This window comes from Colobus angolensis, unplaced genomic scaffold (genome assembly GCF_000951035.1).
Source record: "Colobus angolensis palliatus isolate OR3802 unplaced genomic scaffold, Cang.pa_1.0 Scaffold65, whole genome shotgun sequence".
Lineage (NCBI taxonomy): Eukaryota > Metazoa > Chordata > Mammalia > Primates > Cercopithecidae > Colobus > Colobus angolensis.
In genome coordinates this window covers 1,596,206-1,612,089 of record NW_012120154.1, presented here as the reverse complement: position 1 = coordinate 1,612,089, position 15,884 = coordinate 1,596,206, and the positions used below count along the sequence as shown (strand labels likewise).

At 57.7% G+C, this 15,884-nt stretch overlaps 1 protein-coding gene across 1 annotated transcript in view; it reads left to right on the top strand.

Moving 5' to 3' along the window:
* Positions 1-15,884, top strand: part of CACNA1I (calcium channel, voltage-dependent, T type, alpha 1I subunit) — a 119,954-nt gene that overhangs the window by 103,114 nt on the left and 956 nt on the right. The window contains exons 24-35 of the mRNA XM_011964322.1: positions 553-745; positions 1,304-1,455; positions 2,708-2,817; positions 3,453-3,586; positions 4,472-4,542; positions 7,832-7,910; positions 8,485-8,606; positions 9,613-9,951; positions 10,228-10,374; positions 11,435-11,557; positions 12,987-13,152; positions 14,795-15,022. Coding sequence (XP_011819712.1) covers positions 553-745; positions 1,304-1,455; positions 2,708-2,817; positions 3,453-3,586; positions 4,472-4,542; positions 7,832-7,910; positions 8,485-8,606; positions 9,613-9,951; positions 10,228-10,374; positions 11,435-11,557; positions 12,987-13,152; positions 14,795-15,022 — 1,864 coding nt within the window. The remainder of the gene's footprint in view (positions 1-552; positions 746-1,303; positions 1,456-2,707; positions 2,818-3,452; positions 3,587-4,471; positions 4,543-7,831; positions 7,911-8,484; positions 8,607-9,612; positions 9,952-10,227; positions 10,375-11,434; positions 11,558-12,986; positions 13,153-14,794; positions 15,023-15,884) is intronic.

Below are 15,884 nucleotides of genomic sequence, written 5' to 3'. Positions count from 1 at the left end.
GTAGATAGATGAATGGCTGGCTGGTTGGTTGGCTGGTGGGTGGATGCATGGATGGGTGAATGGATGGATGGGTGGGTGGGTGGATGGATGGGTAGATAGATGAATGGGTGGCTGGCTGGCTGGTGGGTAGATGGATGGGTGGATGCATGGATGGGCGAGTGGGTGGATGGATGGGTGGATGGGTGGGTGGATGGATGGATGAGTGGATGGGTGGTGGATGGATGGGTGAGTGAGTGGAAGGAAAGGTGGATGGATGGATGCATGCATGCATAGGTGAATGAATGGATAGGTGAATGAGAGGAAGAAGACAGACGTTTCCAGGAGGCAGCCGCTAAGCAGGGAGGTAGAGATGGCTTTCTTGGCTGAGGACTATATTATGTCATGCTCAGGGTATTTACTTCTTACCTGCTGCCTCATTTAGACCTCACAGCTGCCTTCCTGGAGGCAGGCTCAACACATCCCCACTCCATGGAGGCTCAGCCAGGTTGGGCACTTCCCCATGGCCCTGTAGGGCCTGATCAGCCTCCTCAGCCCTCTCTGACTCCCCTGCAGCCTGTGACCAACCACAACCCCTGGATGCTGCTGTACTTCATCTCCTTCCTGCTCATCGTCAGCTTCTTCGTGCTCAACATGTTTGTGGGTGTCGTGGTGGAGAACTTCCACAAATGCCGGCAGCACCAGGAGGCTGAAGAGGCACGGCGGCGGGAGGAAAAGCGGCTGCGGCGCCTGGAGAAGAAGCGCCGGAGTGAGTGGGTGCCTGTGGAGGGTGTGGGCCACCCAGCTCTAGGCCCCTCTGCCTGGACCTGACTCCAGCCTCCTGAGCCTTTGGAGCTGGAAGGGAACAAATGATACAGCCCCTGTGTCCAGGGCTCAGTCACTTCTCCCAGCATCTTCCTGTCCAGGGGATCTGAGCTCCATCAGTGTCCAATGGCTGACATCACTGCCAACCTGAGTGAGGCTGTTGAGGGTTCAGTCCAGGCATAGGGCAAAGACAGAACCTGGGCACCCTGGGCCATGGGAAACCTGCCCTCTCTGCAGGCAGGCCCAGAGCTCCTGCCACAAGCTCATTTGGGGTAGATGGAGAGAACGAATGTCCTGCCTTCTTTGTCACCCTTCCCCACAGTTTCTGTCATGGTGCTTTGGCTGGGTGGAGATCTAACACTGATTCCAGGGCCTGGGGTGGATCAACATCTTCCTCCTTGTCCCCTCCCTTTCCTCCACCTTTCTGTCCTTTGTGCTCTGTGCCCTTTCCCTTGACCCCAACCCTCTGTGGTCTGTGCCACTCCCCCTGCACCACCTGCAGAGGCCCAGCGGCTGCCCTACTATGCCACCTATTGTCACACCCGACTGCTCATCCACTCCATGTGCACCAGCCACTATCTGGACATCTTCATCACCTTCATCATCTGCCTCAACGTGGTCACCATGTCCCTGGAGCACTACAATCAGCCAACGGTGAGCCCTGGTCTGCCTCCCAGCCCAAGGTTACAAGGTGAGGGTGGGGTCTCAGCAGGACCCCACCCCAGGGATAGGATAGGGAAGGGGTTAGCTGATAGCAGTATGTGAGCAGCCCCTCCTTGCTGGGCTCTATGCTGGGCACTGCAATGGGAGGAGGTGCCGGACAAGCTTGACCTCAGGAAGCTCAGGGTCTGGAAGGGAAGGGTCAGAGGGAAGGTGGGTCAGGGAGGCAACATTTGGTCCGTGGTTTGCACATGGGTGGCAATGACTGTGATGTGTTAAATATTGACTCTTTGTAAGGCACCCTACATGTGTGAACTCTTTAATCCTCACAGCAATCCTAAGGCTGGCAGGGGAAATCCTTTGTCCAGATTTTATAGGTGAGGAACCTGAGGCTTAGAGAGCTTAAATATGCTGCCAAAATTACTCAGCCATAGGTAGTGGAACCAGGTCTGGAACTTAGATTTGCATTCAAAGCCTACCATGTAGCCTCCATTACTACCTGGGCATATGGAGACTATGCAAAGGGTGGAAGGACCATTTCAGGCAAACACTGATGGTGGATGAGGATGACCATTTCCCAGCTTGTTGCAGACCGGGTATGTGAGGGGCATGTGAGAAGCAAGTACATTCTGAAAACCCTGATGGAGTTGGAGGGGAAGAAGAGGGAAGCAGAGCTTCCAGGTGTAGAATTAATACCTTATTTCAAATGATGGGAGAGGAATTCTATTCATAATAGAATGCAGGAAAAAGAAAGATAACCATTGGCAAAATGAAACAATAATTACAGAACTTCCAAATTAACAGGAAGAAATGGAAGAATAATGGTTTACATTTACCAAGTATTGTTCTGTGTCCAGCACTGAATTATTAGCTCATTTAATTTTCATAGCAGCTTTCTAAGATGAAATGACTTACTCAAGATCATATGGTGAATTCGGAGTGAGCACTAAGCCAGGATTCAAATGTAGACAGTCTGGCTCAGTAGCTCTTCGTTAATACCCTATATTGTCTCCAAAGGTAGCAACTGGACTGGATACACACAAATAGGAAAAAGGAAGCAGAAGGAATAACAACATAAAATAAATAGCACACATTAAGGTGGAAAGAATAAAAGCAGCATATAAATAATTACACTAAAAGTAAATGGACTAAATTCTCTCCTTAAAAGGCAGAGACTTTCTGAGTGGAGGAAGGTTCTAGAGCTGGTCATGTGCCCTGGATCATGCTTCTCTTTGTTCCCCCATAGTCCCTGGAGACAGCCCTCAAGTACTGCAACTATATGTTCACCACTGTGTTTGTGCTGGAGGCTGTGCTGAAGCTGGTGGCATTTGGTCTGAGGCGCTTCTTCAAGGACCGGTGAGTGGCCAGGCTGGGTTAGGGCAGTAATAGGGTAGACTGCAGGATGAGGAAGCAGTCCTGACCCTTAGGGAAGTCTGGAGCAGCCTGAAGAGGGGAACCAGTAAGCATCTAGGCACTGATGGACAGGTGTCCCAGCTGCTGCTTATAGCTCTGAACAGGAAATGATTATGGTATCATCTGATGGGTGCAGGGCATTCTACTTGGCCCTTCTCGGTTCATCTTTGGTAGGTTGTTTCTACCCTATACACAGAGCAGGGTCTGCCTCATGCTAATACTCCTTTTTGAAGGGAATAGTGAGGCTCAAAGAAGTTGATGGGTTAGCCTAAGGCCAGACAGAGGGAGCAGCCAGCTCAAGGTTAGACCTGGAAGTCACAGTCCATGCCTCCTCTCCTGCAGGAGGCCAGAGATGTTTATCCTGATCAGCCCCCTGCTTGAGGAAGTGATGGCTATGGGGAGCAGAGACGGGCCTGGACCCAGTGGCGTTAGGAGGCGCTAGTAAGGGAGAGCAGCCACACAACCCAATGGGCCACAATAGAAGGTTGAGGACTTGGGAGGCTCTCCTACTAAGATGTGTCTGAACCAGAGGGATCCTCCTCATGCCCACTCCTACCCTCCCATGCACGACTGAGCAGATGGAACCAGCTGGACCTGGCCATTGTGCTACTGTCAGTCATGGGCATCACACTGGAGGAGATAGAGATTAATGCGGCCCTGCCCATCAACCCCACCATCATCCGCATCATGAGGGTTCTGCGCATCGCCCGAGGTGAGGGGCAAGGGGTGGGACAGGGAATGGGGGCAAGCAGGGGCAGGATGAGACTCCTCATTGCCTGATGAGAGCACACAGAAGTGGGGTGGGGAGAGGTGGGGGTAGGAGTTTGTGGGCATGGTGGGCTCCTTGCTGAGCAGGGGTGAGCAGGAGCTGGGAGGCACACAGCAAACACACACGCGTGCACCCTCTGTGTGCACACACCTCCCCCAGCACACAGACAGCTTTGCATAGCACACATGGATACACACTCCCACTTCTTTATAACATCATGACCCATGGGGTCCAGTCTCAGAGTGTGATGCAAGGAACCCAGTCCAACTGGGAAGATGTGAAACACCTCCAGCTCCTCACTGGCGTTTCTCAAACATAGTGACGGGGACGTACGGTCTTCAGAGACCCTTCTCCCTCCCCTCAAGGTAGTTCCCACACTTCTTTTAAAAGCCTCCTGCCTCAGGGCGAACCCAGGTGCCTCTTGCTCTTCTGCCTGCCAGAACCTCAGCGGGTGATGCCAGAGTCCTCTTTATCGAGAGGGGAAGGGAAGAGATGTGGCCACTCACGCTGGTCCTTTGTGCCTGTGACAGTTCATGGCACACTCATTCACACTCTTCATAGACCTCAGTTCCCATGAGAATGCCCCATCCTCGGGGGCTGTTTTACAGTGACACCCACGCCTCGCCTTGTGTCCACATGTTTTTGTGCATGCCCCACTCACCCTGTGGCTGCACCCACATTCTTGTAATGTGGCGTCTGAGAGCCGGACTCTGCTTGCACGTGCCTTTATGTGCTCTTCTACCGAATTTATGCACGTGCACACACGCTTGCACACACACGTCCCCACCGGCCCGGGGCTGAGTGGGCGGGGCTGGGTCTCGCCCACAGTGCTGAAGCTGTTGAAGATGGCCACAGGGATGCGGGCCCTGCTGGACACGGTGGTGCAAGCTTTGCCCCAGGTAAGAGCCACTCTTTCTGGCAGCCCTCCTAGGGGTCACTGGTGTCAGGCTGGGCCCTGGGGCATGAAGGCCCTGATACTCCTTCTCACATCTGCCAGAGCCAGGGCAGATGCTGTCTCTGGGGATGCATTTTGAGCCAAGGGCTGACAGGCAGAAAGGGTCCCTTTCTGCCTGTTTCTTCCGGCTTCACCACGTGGCTGCCAGTGACACTCTGTGTCCAGCCCTGCGCACGCACTCAGGGTCCACATCCTGCCCTTGGTTGCCCCCAGGCTGGTGGAGGGAGATGGATACTTCAGGGAGATGTGGGGAGGGACCTCCAGCATGCTCCAGAGAGAGGAGACTGCCAGACACTCCCTGGGGAGATAGGGAAGGCAGCCTAGGAAAGGGGACCTTTGAGCTTGACTTCCAAGGGTGGCTTGGCAGAAGAAGGTGGCAGTGTAGATGGGGAAGTTCGGAGATGGCATTCCAGGAGGGGCAGCATGAGACACTGACCCAGGTGGGGATCTCAGAAGTTAGGGAAGTTGCTTTACCCCCACCCCGTGGTTAGTGAAAGGGGAGATGTGATCAGGGCCACAGAGGGCATCTTTTTCATCCTCCTGGGAATCCTGCAATCCCAGTCCTTCCCTCCCTTGCTGTCTTGACTGCTTGAGGCTCTTCTTCCCCCTCCCCTAAGGGTGGCCTCTGCTGTGATGACCCTCAGGCACATTTATTTATTCATTATGATTCATTGAGTCATCAGGAACTTTAAGACACCTTAAAATACAAGGCACAGATACTGCACAGTAAAAATGAGGATACAAGATTAATAGCCCAGGGAAGGTGGAAGCAGAGCTAATTCTTCAGGGAGTGGGGCTAAGGACATGGGTGAGTTCTGTTCATGAGTTTGGTGTGAGCTTCCCAGCAGCCTTGGTATAAAGGGAAAGTGGCATGGTCTGGATGGAAAGCAAGGGCATTCATTCAGAGACGTGGTTTTTCCTAACACTAAATTTCTTCAGGGGACTTTGTCCCATGGGAGATGGGAGTGATGCCGGGCTGCAGGCTGCGCAGACAAGAAGTAGATTGGAGCCCCGACTTGGGCCATAATGCCTGAGATCAGAGTCTGGGCCCTGGGCATGCAACTTAGCTTTTCGTGCCTCAGTTTCCTTGCCTGTGAAATGAGGATGGTGGTGAAGCATCGCTCCTTCAAGTGCTTATTTCAAAGGGTAGCGGTGAAGTTTCAGATGGTTAAAGCTTATGAAGCACTTCAGAAACCTGGTTCATGGGAAGTGCCTTGTAAGAGGCTGCTAGGGATGGGGATGGCAGGTGTGTGGCTTGGCCTCCCTGGCCTCCTTGTTCACACTCCCCTTCCCCATGCTCTCAGCCCTGGGCAGTCCTATCATGACTCCCAAATCCAGTGCGGAGCTGGCATGGGGCTCGGCACATGGAGATGTTCAGGACATCCCAGCCTCCAGCAGGAGACCTATGGTAGTCATTACAAGTGCATCAGCACTTTAGAAGAAGCATGTGCCGAGTGCCACTGGCCGTGAAATGGTGCTGACCCCTCAAAATCCATTTGCTGTTGCTCATGCTGTTGCATGGACATTGCCCATTTCCTCGATTCTATGTAAAGTGCTCGGAAAATGAAGCTTCAGCCTCTCCCCACCAGGCTCTGCCCCAAGAAGAGGGAGGAGGCATCAGAGAAGGCTTCTCAGGGGAGGTGACCCATGGACTGGGCTCTGAGGGGTGGGGAGGAGGCATTTTCCAAGCAAAGACAGAGGGTCCTCCCTGCAGAGGGAAAATAATATGCCAGGGCACTGTGGGGCTATTTTCTGTGTGGCTGGAGTATGTGGGGTTGGAAGATCAGGCTGGGAGGGGGTCCCTGGGGGCCAGGTCACAACACACCTTCAATACCAGGGTAGAAAATCGGGCTTTATCTTGCAGGCAGTGGGTGCCACAGGAGGGTTCTAGACAAGGGAGGTTGCAGCCAGAGCTGCTTTTGAGAAGGTGGCTCTGGCGGCTGGGAGGAGAGTGGATTGGAGGAAGACGCTGGAGGCAGGGAAGCTGGTGAGGAGGCTGCTGCAACCCTACCGGTTCTAAGATGCTGACAGTGAGGAGGGGACAGATGGAAAAGCTGAAGGCAATCCTGGTTAAGAGATGCTGCAGCCCCGGCCTGCGCAGGGCACAAAGCTGAATTCCCAGGGCCTCGACCACGCCAGATCCTTCTCAGCAGTTAGGGCCTTACAATTTGCCTCATAGGCGCTCAGCAAGTGCTTGTTTTATTAATGAAGGGAACATCATTTAATTAGACACTAGCAGTACAGAACGGCTGGCCAGGAAACCCTTCTTCGGAGTGGAGAGGAGAAACTTGAGGAGTGGTGATTAACGGGGTTTACTTCTCAGCAGTTAATGTGAACGTCTTCTGATTCTCTTCACACAGGCCTTCTGAGGGTTTTAAGAGAGATTTCATTTCTAGGGCGAGGATGTGTTTGAGCCTTATCTTATCCATAGCATGAGTTAAAGGTGGTCTCCGGTGCATGGATAGATTTGAACTAGGTCTGGAATCTGGGACGCTTTCTCCCACAGGAGCTATGGGACGGGGGTGGCTGGGTTTGCAGAGCCTTCTGGGGTCCACGGGCCTGCATGATTCCTGCCTTCCCTCCTCTCTATGGCCAGGCCTCATGCTGGCCTGAGGAGGCAAATCTGACCTCATGCAGCTGTGTTCCTGTTCCTGAAGATTTCCCAGACCAGCAGATGACAGTGACAGGGACAAGTGCATTTCGGTGGTTTGTAGAGGAGCTAATGTTAGTGTTGAGACCTGCCTTCTCCCTTCCCTTCATTCATCCATCCATTCAACCTTGGTAGCCACACAAGTTGTGTAGCACAGGTTGTGTGCACAGATCCTGGGGCCAGCCTGCTGGGTCTGGACCCCTGTCCTACCAGTTACTAGCTGTGCGCCTCTGGACAAGTGATGTCACCTCTCAGTCTGTCTCTTTCTTCATCTGAAGAATGGGGATAAAAGATGGATTATTGTGAGGAGGAAGTGAGCTCCTTAACCTCAAGTGCTGGAAATGGGGCGGCTTGTGGTAAAGGCGGCACAAGTGTTTTCTTGTTGTTCTGAGCCCTGTGCTGGAACCAGCCTGCCCTCCAGGCCCTGTGGGGTGGCAGACGTGGACACACAGCCTGGGGGAGCGTTACAGCTGCTCTGACCCTCAGGCTGCCCACCCCCACCGCCCCAGCCTCCACCCTTCCCAGGCCTGGTGTGCCCTCACCTGTTCCCCAGTCCCACCCGGCCTCACCTGTCTTCCCGCAGGTGGGCAACCTGGGCCTCCTCTTCATGCTGCTCTTCTTCATCTACGCTGCCCTTGGGGTGGAGCTCTTTGGGAAGCTGGGTGAGTGACTCCCAGAGCAGGCCTGTGGTGGGGTGCAGGGGGGCTGCAGGATGACTTGGTGGAGCAGGGACCCCCAGCCCATCACATCAGGGTCTTTGTTTTGAGGAGATGCCTACAGCAGGGCCCCCAGCTGTCTGGTCTCCCAGGGAACCTGCCCTCCCTACCGCTGTAGTTGTTGCCTGTCTTGTGTTGGTGCCTGTCTTGAACCAGCACCGCCCCAGCAAGTGGAGAGGCCAGGGTGGGGGCAGAGGGCAACAGAGCACTGGCTGAGCTCTGCCCTGCACTGGGATGGCTCTGGAAAGCAGGGTTCCCTGACGGGCTGGCCCTCACCCCATTTCATCCTCTTTCTCAGAAACCCATTCTTCGGTGGGGGGCAGAACTAGACTCACCCAAACCTGAGCCCCAGCTCCTGCGCCATCGCCCCGAGCCTCAGTTTATCTGTGGGCTAGGCACAGTCTGCACGCCCTTCCTAGAGTGTGATGAGGGTTCTGAGGCAAGGTGGGAGGTACCGGGTCAGGGTGAGCCCCGCAGGTGCTTTGCCATTGGGCAGGGCTGACCTCCTCCCCGCTTCCAGTCTGCAACGATGAGAACCCATGCGAGGGCATGAGCCGGCATGCCACCTTCGAGAACTTCGGCATGGCCTTCCTCACGCTCTTCCAGGTCTCCACGGGTGACAACTGGAACGGGATCATGAAGGTACCCCCGGGTGGGCTGGGGTGGAGAAATCAGCCGGATGCTGGGACAGTGAGGATGCTGGTCCTGCTGCTCAGGGCTCTGCCCACCCAGGGCCCCACCGCACAAGGGAGGGGCATGCAGGGTACGGAGGAGTGGAGGGGCCTGCCCGGGACCAGCACAGTGGGGAGAGCTGAGCCATAACAGGCCCCTTGTCTACCACTGTCCCATCCCCCAGTGTTGCCTAGGATCAGGGCTCAGATTCTGGGGGTGACAACTCCACCCGGTTCCAGGGGGTACCTGGGGCCTAGGCAGGCCCGAAGGCCAGGGCCAGGCCCCCTAGTGACTGCTGCACCGACCAGGTCAACCGGCAGAGGCTCCCTAGCCTGGGCTGCAACCTGGGCTGGGCTGGGAAGGGCAGGGAGGGGCTCCCGGAGGACAGGGGTGAGGCCTCGGTTCCGGGGCCCTAAGGTGGAGAGGGCAGTGATAGGCCTGTTCTGCCTCTCACCCCCACCCTGCAGAGCCCCCAGTCCCCCCAGCAAGGGGGCAGGAAGCCGGGGGGCTGGGAGAGGTGGCCACTCTCCTCGGCCCAGGGCAGGAAGGTGGTGGAGTCTTCTTGAGCTTTGTGGTTGGGAGTTGAGCTGAAAAACCAGAAAAGAAGGACAGGGAGGCCCTGGTCCCAAATGCACCCTACTCCCCAGGGGCCCCTGAAGGAAGCCCCGGATGCCCCTACTCAGGCCTGACTGTGTCCCAGGGAAGCAGGCCAGCTGTGGGGAGGGTGACGTGGGCGGGAGCAAGAGAGGAGGAGAGGGCGCTGGGCCATCGTCTGTCCATGCGGGGACTTAGCTGAAGCTGAGGCAGGCAGATGCCATCACAAGGCAGAGTGGGGCAGGGCAGCCAGGGGCCATCTTGGGGGTTGAATCTCGGTCTTGCTGCCTCCACGCGTGGCCCTGGGCTGGACTTTGCCTCCAGCAGCCTCTGGGATGTCCTCATCTTCATCCTCATCCTCTCCGCCCTCCCCACCATGCAGGACACGCTGCGGGACTGCACCCATGATGAGCGCAGCTGTCTGAGCAGCCTGCAGTTTGTGTCGCCGCTGTACTTTGTGAGCTTCGTGCTCACCGCGCAGTTCGTGCTCATCAACGTGGTGGTGGCTGTGCTCATGAAGCACCTGGACGACAGCAATAAGGAGGCGCAGGAGGACGCCGAGATGGATGCCGAGCTCGAGCTGGAGATGGCCCACGGCCTGGGCCCCGGCCCGAGGCTGCCTGCCGGCTCCCCGGGCGCCCCTGGCCGAGGACCGGGAGGGGCGGGCGGCGGGGGCGACGTCGAGGGCGGCTTGTGCCGGCGCTGCTACTCGCCTGCCCAGGTGGGCAGGGGCTGGAGTGGCGCGAGGGTCGCCAGAGGGGGGGCACTGCAGGGCTAGATGGGCAGCGGGGCCAGGGAGGCCTTGCACAGAGACCTCTGTCTTTCTGGGCCCCACCCTGCTCAGCTCCATAGAAGGGGTGACCCTGTGATGAGGGGGTCGGTCCCAGGCCATGGGCGCAGAGAACCAACCGGGAGGGCAGCTATGTCCTGCCCACCCCGCAGCCCCGGGACCCGGCTGATAATCCCGCCTGTCCCCACCCCGTCCCCGTCCGCCTAGGAGAACCTGTGGCTGGACAGCGTCTCTTTAATCATCAAGGACTCCTTGGAGGGGGAGCTGACCATCATCGACAACCTCTCGGGCTCCATCTTCCACCACTACTCCTCGCCCGCCGGCTGCAAGAAATGTCACCACGACAAGCAAGAGGTAATGGCAGCCTGGGAGGCCCAGCCCCTTGTGGCAGGGGCAGCACGAAGCCTGGTGGGGGTCCTGCCCGAGGGCAGAGCCTGGCTCTGAGCCGTAGAGACCAGGCTGGGTCAGTGTGGGCACACGTAGCTTCCACGGCCTGGGCAGATTGGCTCCCTGAGCCAGGGCCAGGTGTGGGCCTGTGGTGTGGTGGCTGCAGCTGCTGACCCCAGCACCGTGCCGCACACAGTAGGTGCTTGGGTAGGGCAGCTGCCCCGCCTTGTGTGTTGCAGGTGCCAGGCAGGGAGCCTGTGTGTCACTTGCAGGACAGCTTGCCCTTTCTGTGACATGAAGGGGTCATCTGCCCGCTCTTCCCCCAGGGCATCATCCTGGCACTCAACCTCCTCCAGGTGCCCTGCCCTGGTCTCCAGCTCGGAGCTTAGGCCCACCCAGCTCAGGGGTTCCCATGGGTCCACCTCCAGTGCAGGCACAGGCAGCCCCCTCCCCTCTCCCCAGCAGTGTGGGCCCCTGAGCTCTCCCCGGAGTGCTCCAGCCCCCAGGGTGGCCCCAGCCTCAGGTGGCTGCAGGTGGGTCCCCAGGAGCCGTCAGCAGGAGCTGGAAGTCTGGGCTGCCCCACAGCCCTGCCCTGTGGTGGCTGCAGATTCTCCAGTGTCTCTGGGCCCCGCAGTGTCCCCTGCCTGTGACACGCTGTGCAGATTGCCACACAGGGCCATAGATGAGTCAAGTCCAGCCCGGTCTTGACGGGCACTTGGTCTGGGGGAAGCAGACAGCTGTGGAGTTCACAGCCCATGGCAACTCACCTGCCCTCAGGCCCAGATAGCAAGATGGGCCACTCAGGGCTGGCTTCCCCTGGAGGTGACCACTGTGTCACCATCGCATGCCACCCAGGCTGGGCCCCTGCACAGGATGGACACATCGTCCATGCCCAGCAGGTGTCTGGACCTTTCTGACCACTGCTTGGCCTCTCTTCAGAGCCTCAGACCCGTGGCTGCACGCCCCAGGACCCAGGCCTGCCCTTCCCAACGCCGTGGTGACCCGAGGCCACCCCCTCTTCCTGCAGGTGCAGCTGGCTGAGACGGAGGCCTTCTCCCTGAACTCAGACAGGTCCTCGTCCATCCTGCTGGGCGACGACCTGAGCCTTGAGGACCCCACAGCCTGCCCACCTGGCCCCAAAGACAGCAAGGTGAGCTCCCCTGGGGACTCCTGAGCAGGCGGGTCTGTCCTTGAAGCCTGGCCCCTGCCCACCCAGGCAGGAACCCCCTGTCTTTCCAGTCTACCATGTAAACGGCACCCACTGTGTGCTAGGCCTTCGTCTCCTGTTGGACAGATGAGGGCAGTAGGGCTCAGAGAGGTGGAGTGATTTGCCTGAGGTCACACAGCCACCAGCCCTGCCAGCGATCCAACCTGGCACTCGGCAGCACTGGCTGCTTCTTGTTGCTTTGAGTATGTTTTGGTCCATTCCATGGGGGCCATCCCTGGCTGGCAGGGCTGTGAGGCCGGAGCGAACGGGGAAGTCGTGTCAGGCAAAGCACCTACTCTGTGCAGGCGCTCTGCCTGTGCCAGCTGTTTGTCCGCCCCACGGCTCTATGCAGCAGGGATGATTCGTCTTCACTTCACACGTGAGGACATGGGGCTTCCAAGAAGTGGGGTGATGCTCACATCCCACAGCCAGGAATGACAGAGCAGGAAGCCGCCCCTGAGGCTGGACCCCAAACCTCTGCACCCCAGGGGGTCAGTCTGAGGAGGGCTGCAGGCCAGGAAGGGCCCCTTGCTGATCCTGCAGTCTTAGGGGGTGAGACCTCAAGACCCGGGCTCCTGATCTCAAGGTCAAGGTGGTCCTGCCCTGCTGGGGGTGGGGGGCATAAGGGACAGCTGGGGGGTACCCTGGGCTTGGCACCTTTGCCCCCTAGGCTGGCCCTCCATCAGCTCAGGGTAGGCTGCGGGGCGAGTTCTTCCTATCCCTTCCATGTCACTTCGGTCCCCTCCCTGGTTGCTCACAGTTGCTGCAGCTCCCTGTACCCCCACACTGCTCTCCTACAAAGGATATCAGGGTGCACAGTTTTTGGGACTCAGCTGGACTTGGGCAGGGTACAGTCTTTTGTGCCAGACTCAGCAAGTCATCGGAGGTTGGGGTGGCACAAAGGCGTCTGCCTTGGAGGGGGCATTAAGGCAGCTCTTCTGGGAAGGGGTCCCTGTGGGCTACAGGCCTGAGGAATGTGGGGGCCAGGGAATGCCTAGGAAGGAAGGCATTACTCTCCTTGGATGCAGAAACATGCTCAGCAAAGGGAAGGGACCCCCCCAAGGTCATGCTCACGGCACACTCTGGCCACTCAGCCTGTCTTCTGATGCCTTCGCCAGCCTTGACCTGGCTTCTTCGCTGGCCCAGGGTCTGTACCAGGGGAAGTCACTAACTGCCTGGGGCCTCCAATGCAGCATTTGGACATGGATTCCTTTCACCAGGGTTTGGGAAGATGGTCAGGTAGAGGAGGTGAGAGGAAGGTCAGACTAGCCATGAGGGTAGCCTAGTTAAACGAGGGCCCGTGGAGCAGGTCATGAGGGCAGCTGTCCCCGCCCCCCTAGTCCTGCCCCATCCTACCTCCCTTTCCTTGCAGGGTGAGCTGGACCCACCTGAGCCCATGTGTGTGAGAGACCTGGACGAATGCTTCTTCTCCTTGTCCTCTACGGCCGTCTCACCGGGTCCAGAGAACTTCCTGTGTGAGATGGAGGAGATCCCATTCAACCCTGTCCAGTCCTGGCTGAAACATGAGAGCAGTCAAGGTGAGGGGTGGGAGCCCTGCCAGCTCCCCACAGCCCTCATCTTGGGCATCTGCTTCAGAGGGAGATGGTTGAGTTTTTTCCTTAGTATTTTTACCCAGATTATTATATTTAGTCCAGAAAGAACTGGATGGATATCTGACAATGAGAGATAGACTCTCAGGCTTGATATAACAATGATAAAAGATCAAGAGCCAAATAGTACAAAAAGATGAGATAATTATAACAAAAACCTAAGCATCTAAAGGAAGCTTCATGCTAAGCTTCCTAGGAGCCATAGTGAGAAGGGAAAGAGGTGGGTACACACGGCTCTTACATCAAGCAGAAGGAAAGCTGCCAGATTATTGTGCTGTTTTTCTAGAGCTGAATTAGAGAGGTGTGTAGCCCACAGATCTTCATATACATGGGGATGTTAAACATAGGAAAGCCTGGTGTCTTCAATAGCCCTTTTGCAAATTCCTGATACTTACCCTTCAGCTCTACCCACAGTGTTCTGTTTGTGCTTTGGGCCCGTGGCTGGGCTCTGGGCACAGGGCCAGGGGACTAAGCTGGCCTGCCATCACGGGTTCATCTTTACTGTGGTCCTCATGGAGGGTGGCAGGAACCTGGTTTCACAGCACTGGCTATGGAGGGAGGCAGAGAGATGAGGAGCCCAGCAGAAGAGGGACGCCCAAGACTCTGAGCCCCCGCCAAGTACCCTTTGGGGACGCCTCCCAGGAGCCAGGCATGGGGTGACTTTCCTGGGCACCCTCCCTAAAGCTGATGGGCTTTCAACTGGCCTGGGTGGCTGAGGTGCCAAGATCCCAGACTTCCCAAACCCGAAGTCAGGGCACAGGGCTGACCCGAGAGCCATTCTGGTGGAATGCAATCTCATTCCCTTTAGCCAACCATTTATTTACGTTTTCCTTAAATGGTAACATGGTATGGCATAGGAACCCCAGCCGGGACATTCAGACTGTCCAGCTGTCTTGGGTACATTCTTCTATTATCTCACCCTCAACCCCCCAAGGTGTGGAGGGGACGGTGGGCAGAGGCTGCTGCTACCCCCCCACGCCTCCCACACCCAGACCCGCCCCAGCCCTTAGACCCCCCACCCCCATCTCTGTCCCTCACTGTGTGCAGCCAACCAGGCCAGACTGACCTGCCATCCAGTGCAGCGCCTGACCCGGGGCTGGGACGCCCCAACCCGCCTGCTGTCCCACAGGGGCCCCCAGGCCTGGCCAGGCTGCATGGTGGGGTCAGGACCTGGGGGTGACTGATCCTAGTGAGCACCTACTGTGTACTTGGTACTGAGCTGGGAGCTTCTAGCTGTTTCTTCTCCTTATGCCCCTCAAGATGGCATCTTGTTCGCTTTTACAGAGGAAGAGACCTAGGCTTGAGCCCGGGTCTGCTTGCCTCCAAAAGCTGTGTCTTGCCCAGGGCCCCTGCCCCCTGGAATCAAAAGGGCTGGTTCAGGATTTCTCTCTTGCTCTCACAACGGGGAAATGAAGGTTTAGAGAGGAGGACTTGCCCACGGTCTCACAGTCAGTTTATTAGGTGGCTCTTCCCTGCTGGCCCAATGAGATTGGTGCTCAATGCCACCTTCCAGGGACTGCCCCCTGGCCTGAGCGTGCTCCCTCAGCTCTGTCTCCTCCTCTCCCAGCAGCACCCCCAAGTCCCTTCTCCCCGGATGCCTCCAGCCCTCTCCTGCCCATGCCAGCCGAGTTCTTCCACCCTGCAGTGTCTGCCAGCCAGAAAGGCCCAGAAAAGGGCACCGGCACTGGGACCCTCCCCAAGATTGCGCTGCAGGGCTCCTGGGCATCTCTGCGGTCACCAAGGGTCAACTGCACCCTCCTCCGGCAGGTACCGGCACCTCCCAGGCTCCAGAGCACTGGTCTGTGGGCAAGGGGCAGGATCTAAGCCAGGCCTCGAAGTCCAAGGGACTGGGAGGGGAAGGACCCAACCAAAGGCCCAGGGCACCACCATGCAAGGGGGTTTGGGAGCGCTGGGGTGATGCTGAGACTGGAGCAGGAGGTGGCACTGGGGTGGACGGGAGTGGGCAGAGCTGGGTCCTGGGGCCAGCAGAGTGTGGGGAGGACCCCGAGGGTGGTCTGGAAGAGGCCTGTGACACCTAGCTTGAGGGGAGGGGAGGAGGAGGAGTCCTGGAGGTTTTGCAGGGTGGCGGGGTGCTGGCGGTGGGGAGGATACCCACGGTTATCTGGGTGGTTGTGAGTGGGGGCTTGATTAACAGGAATGGAGGTGGGAGGGCGGGTCTGGTGGATGAGAAGCCTCGGCCTGCAGGGTCCCCTGTACTGGATTGGCCAGGGCCACAGCCCTCCTACTCAAGGGAGCACTGAGGGCTCCGTTGTGGGGGTGGGGAAATGGGGCGGAGCCGGCTCCCACAGTGCGGTGAGTGCGGTTGATTCACTGGGTGACTGACCCCGTGGTAGCAGGCTGCGTGCCCTGGCGGACAGGATACAAACTCCCTGCCTGCTGGGCTCACTGTTTAGCGCTGAGAGTGAGCTGCAGGGGTGCAGGAGGAGGGGTGATAACCAAAATAAATGTCTGCCAAGTAAAGTCTACTCCATGGTGGACAGGCAGGGAGAACAGCTCCTGGGGAGGGGCTGGAGGTGGGGTTCCCTGGGGCCGGGAAGTGGGGGCCAGGGGCCGGAGCAAGTGGGAGGAACCGGAACCAGTGAGAGCAGCCAGGGCAGGGGCCGTGTCAGGACCATGGGGGCTGTGGTGGGGGTGCCACG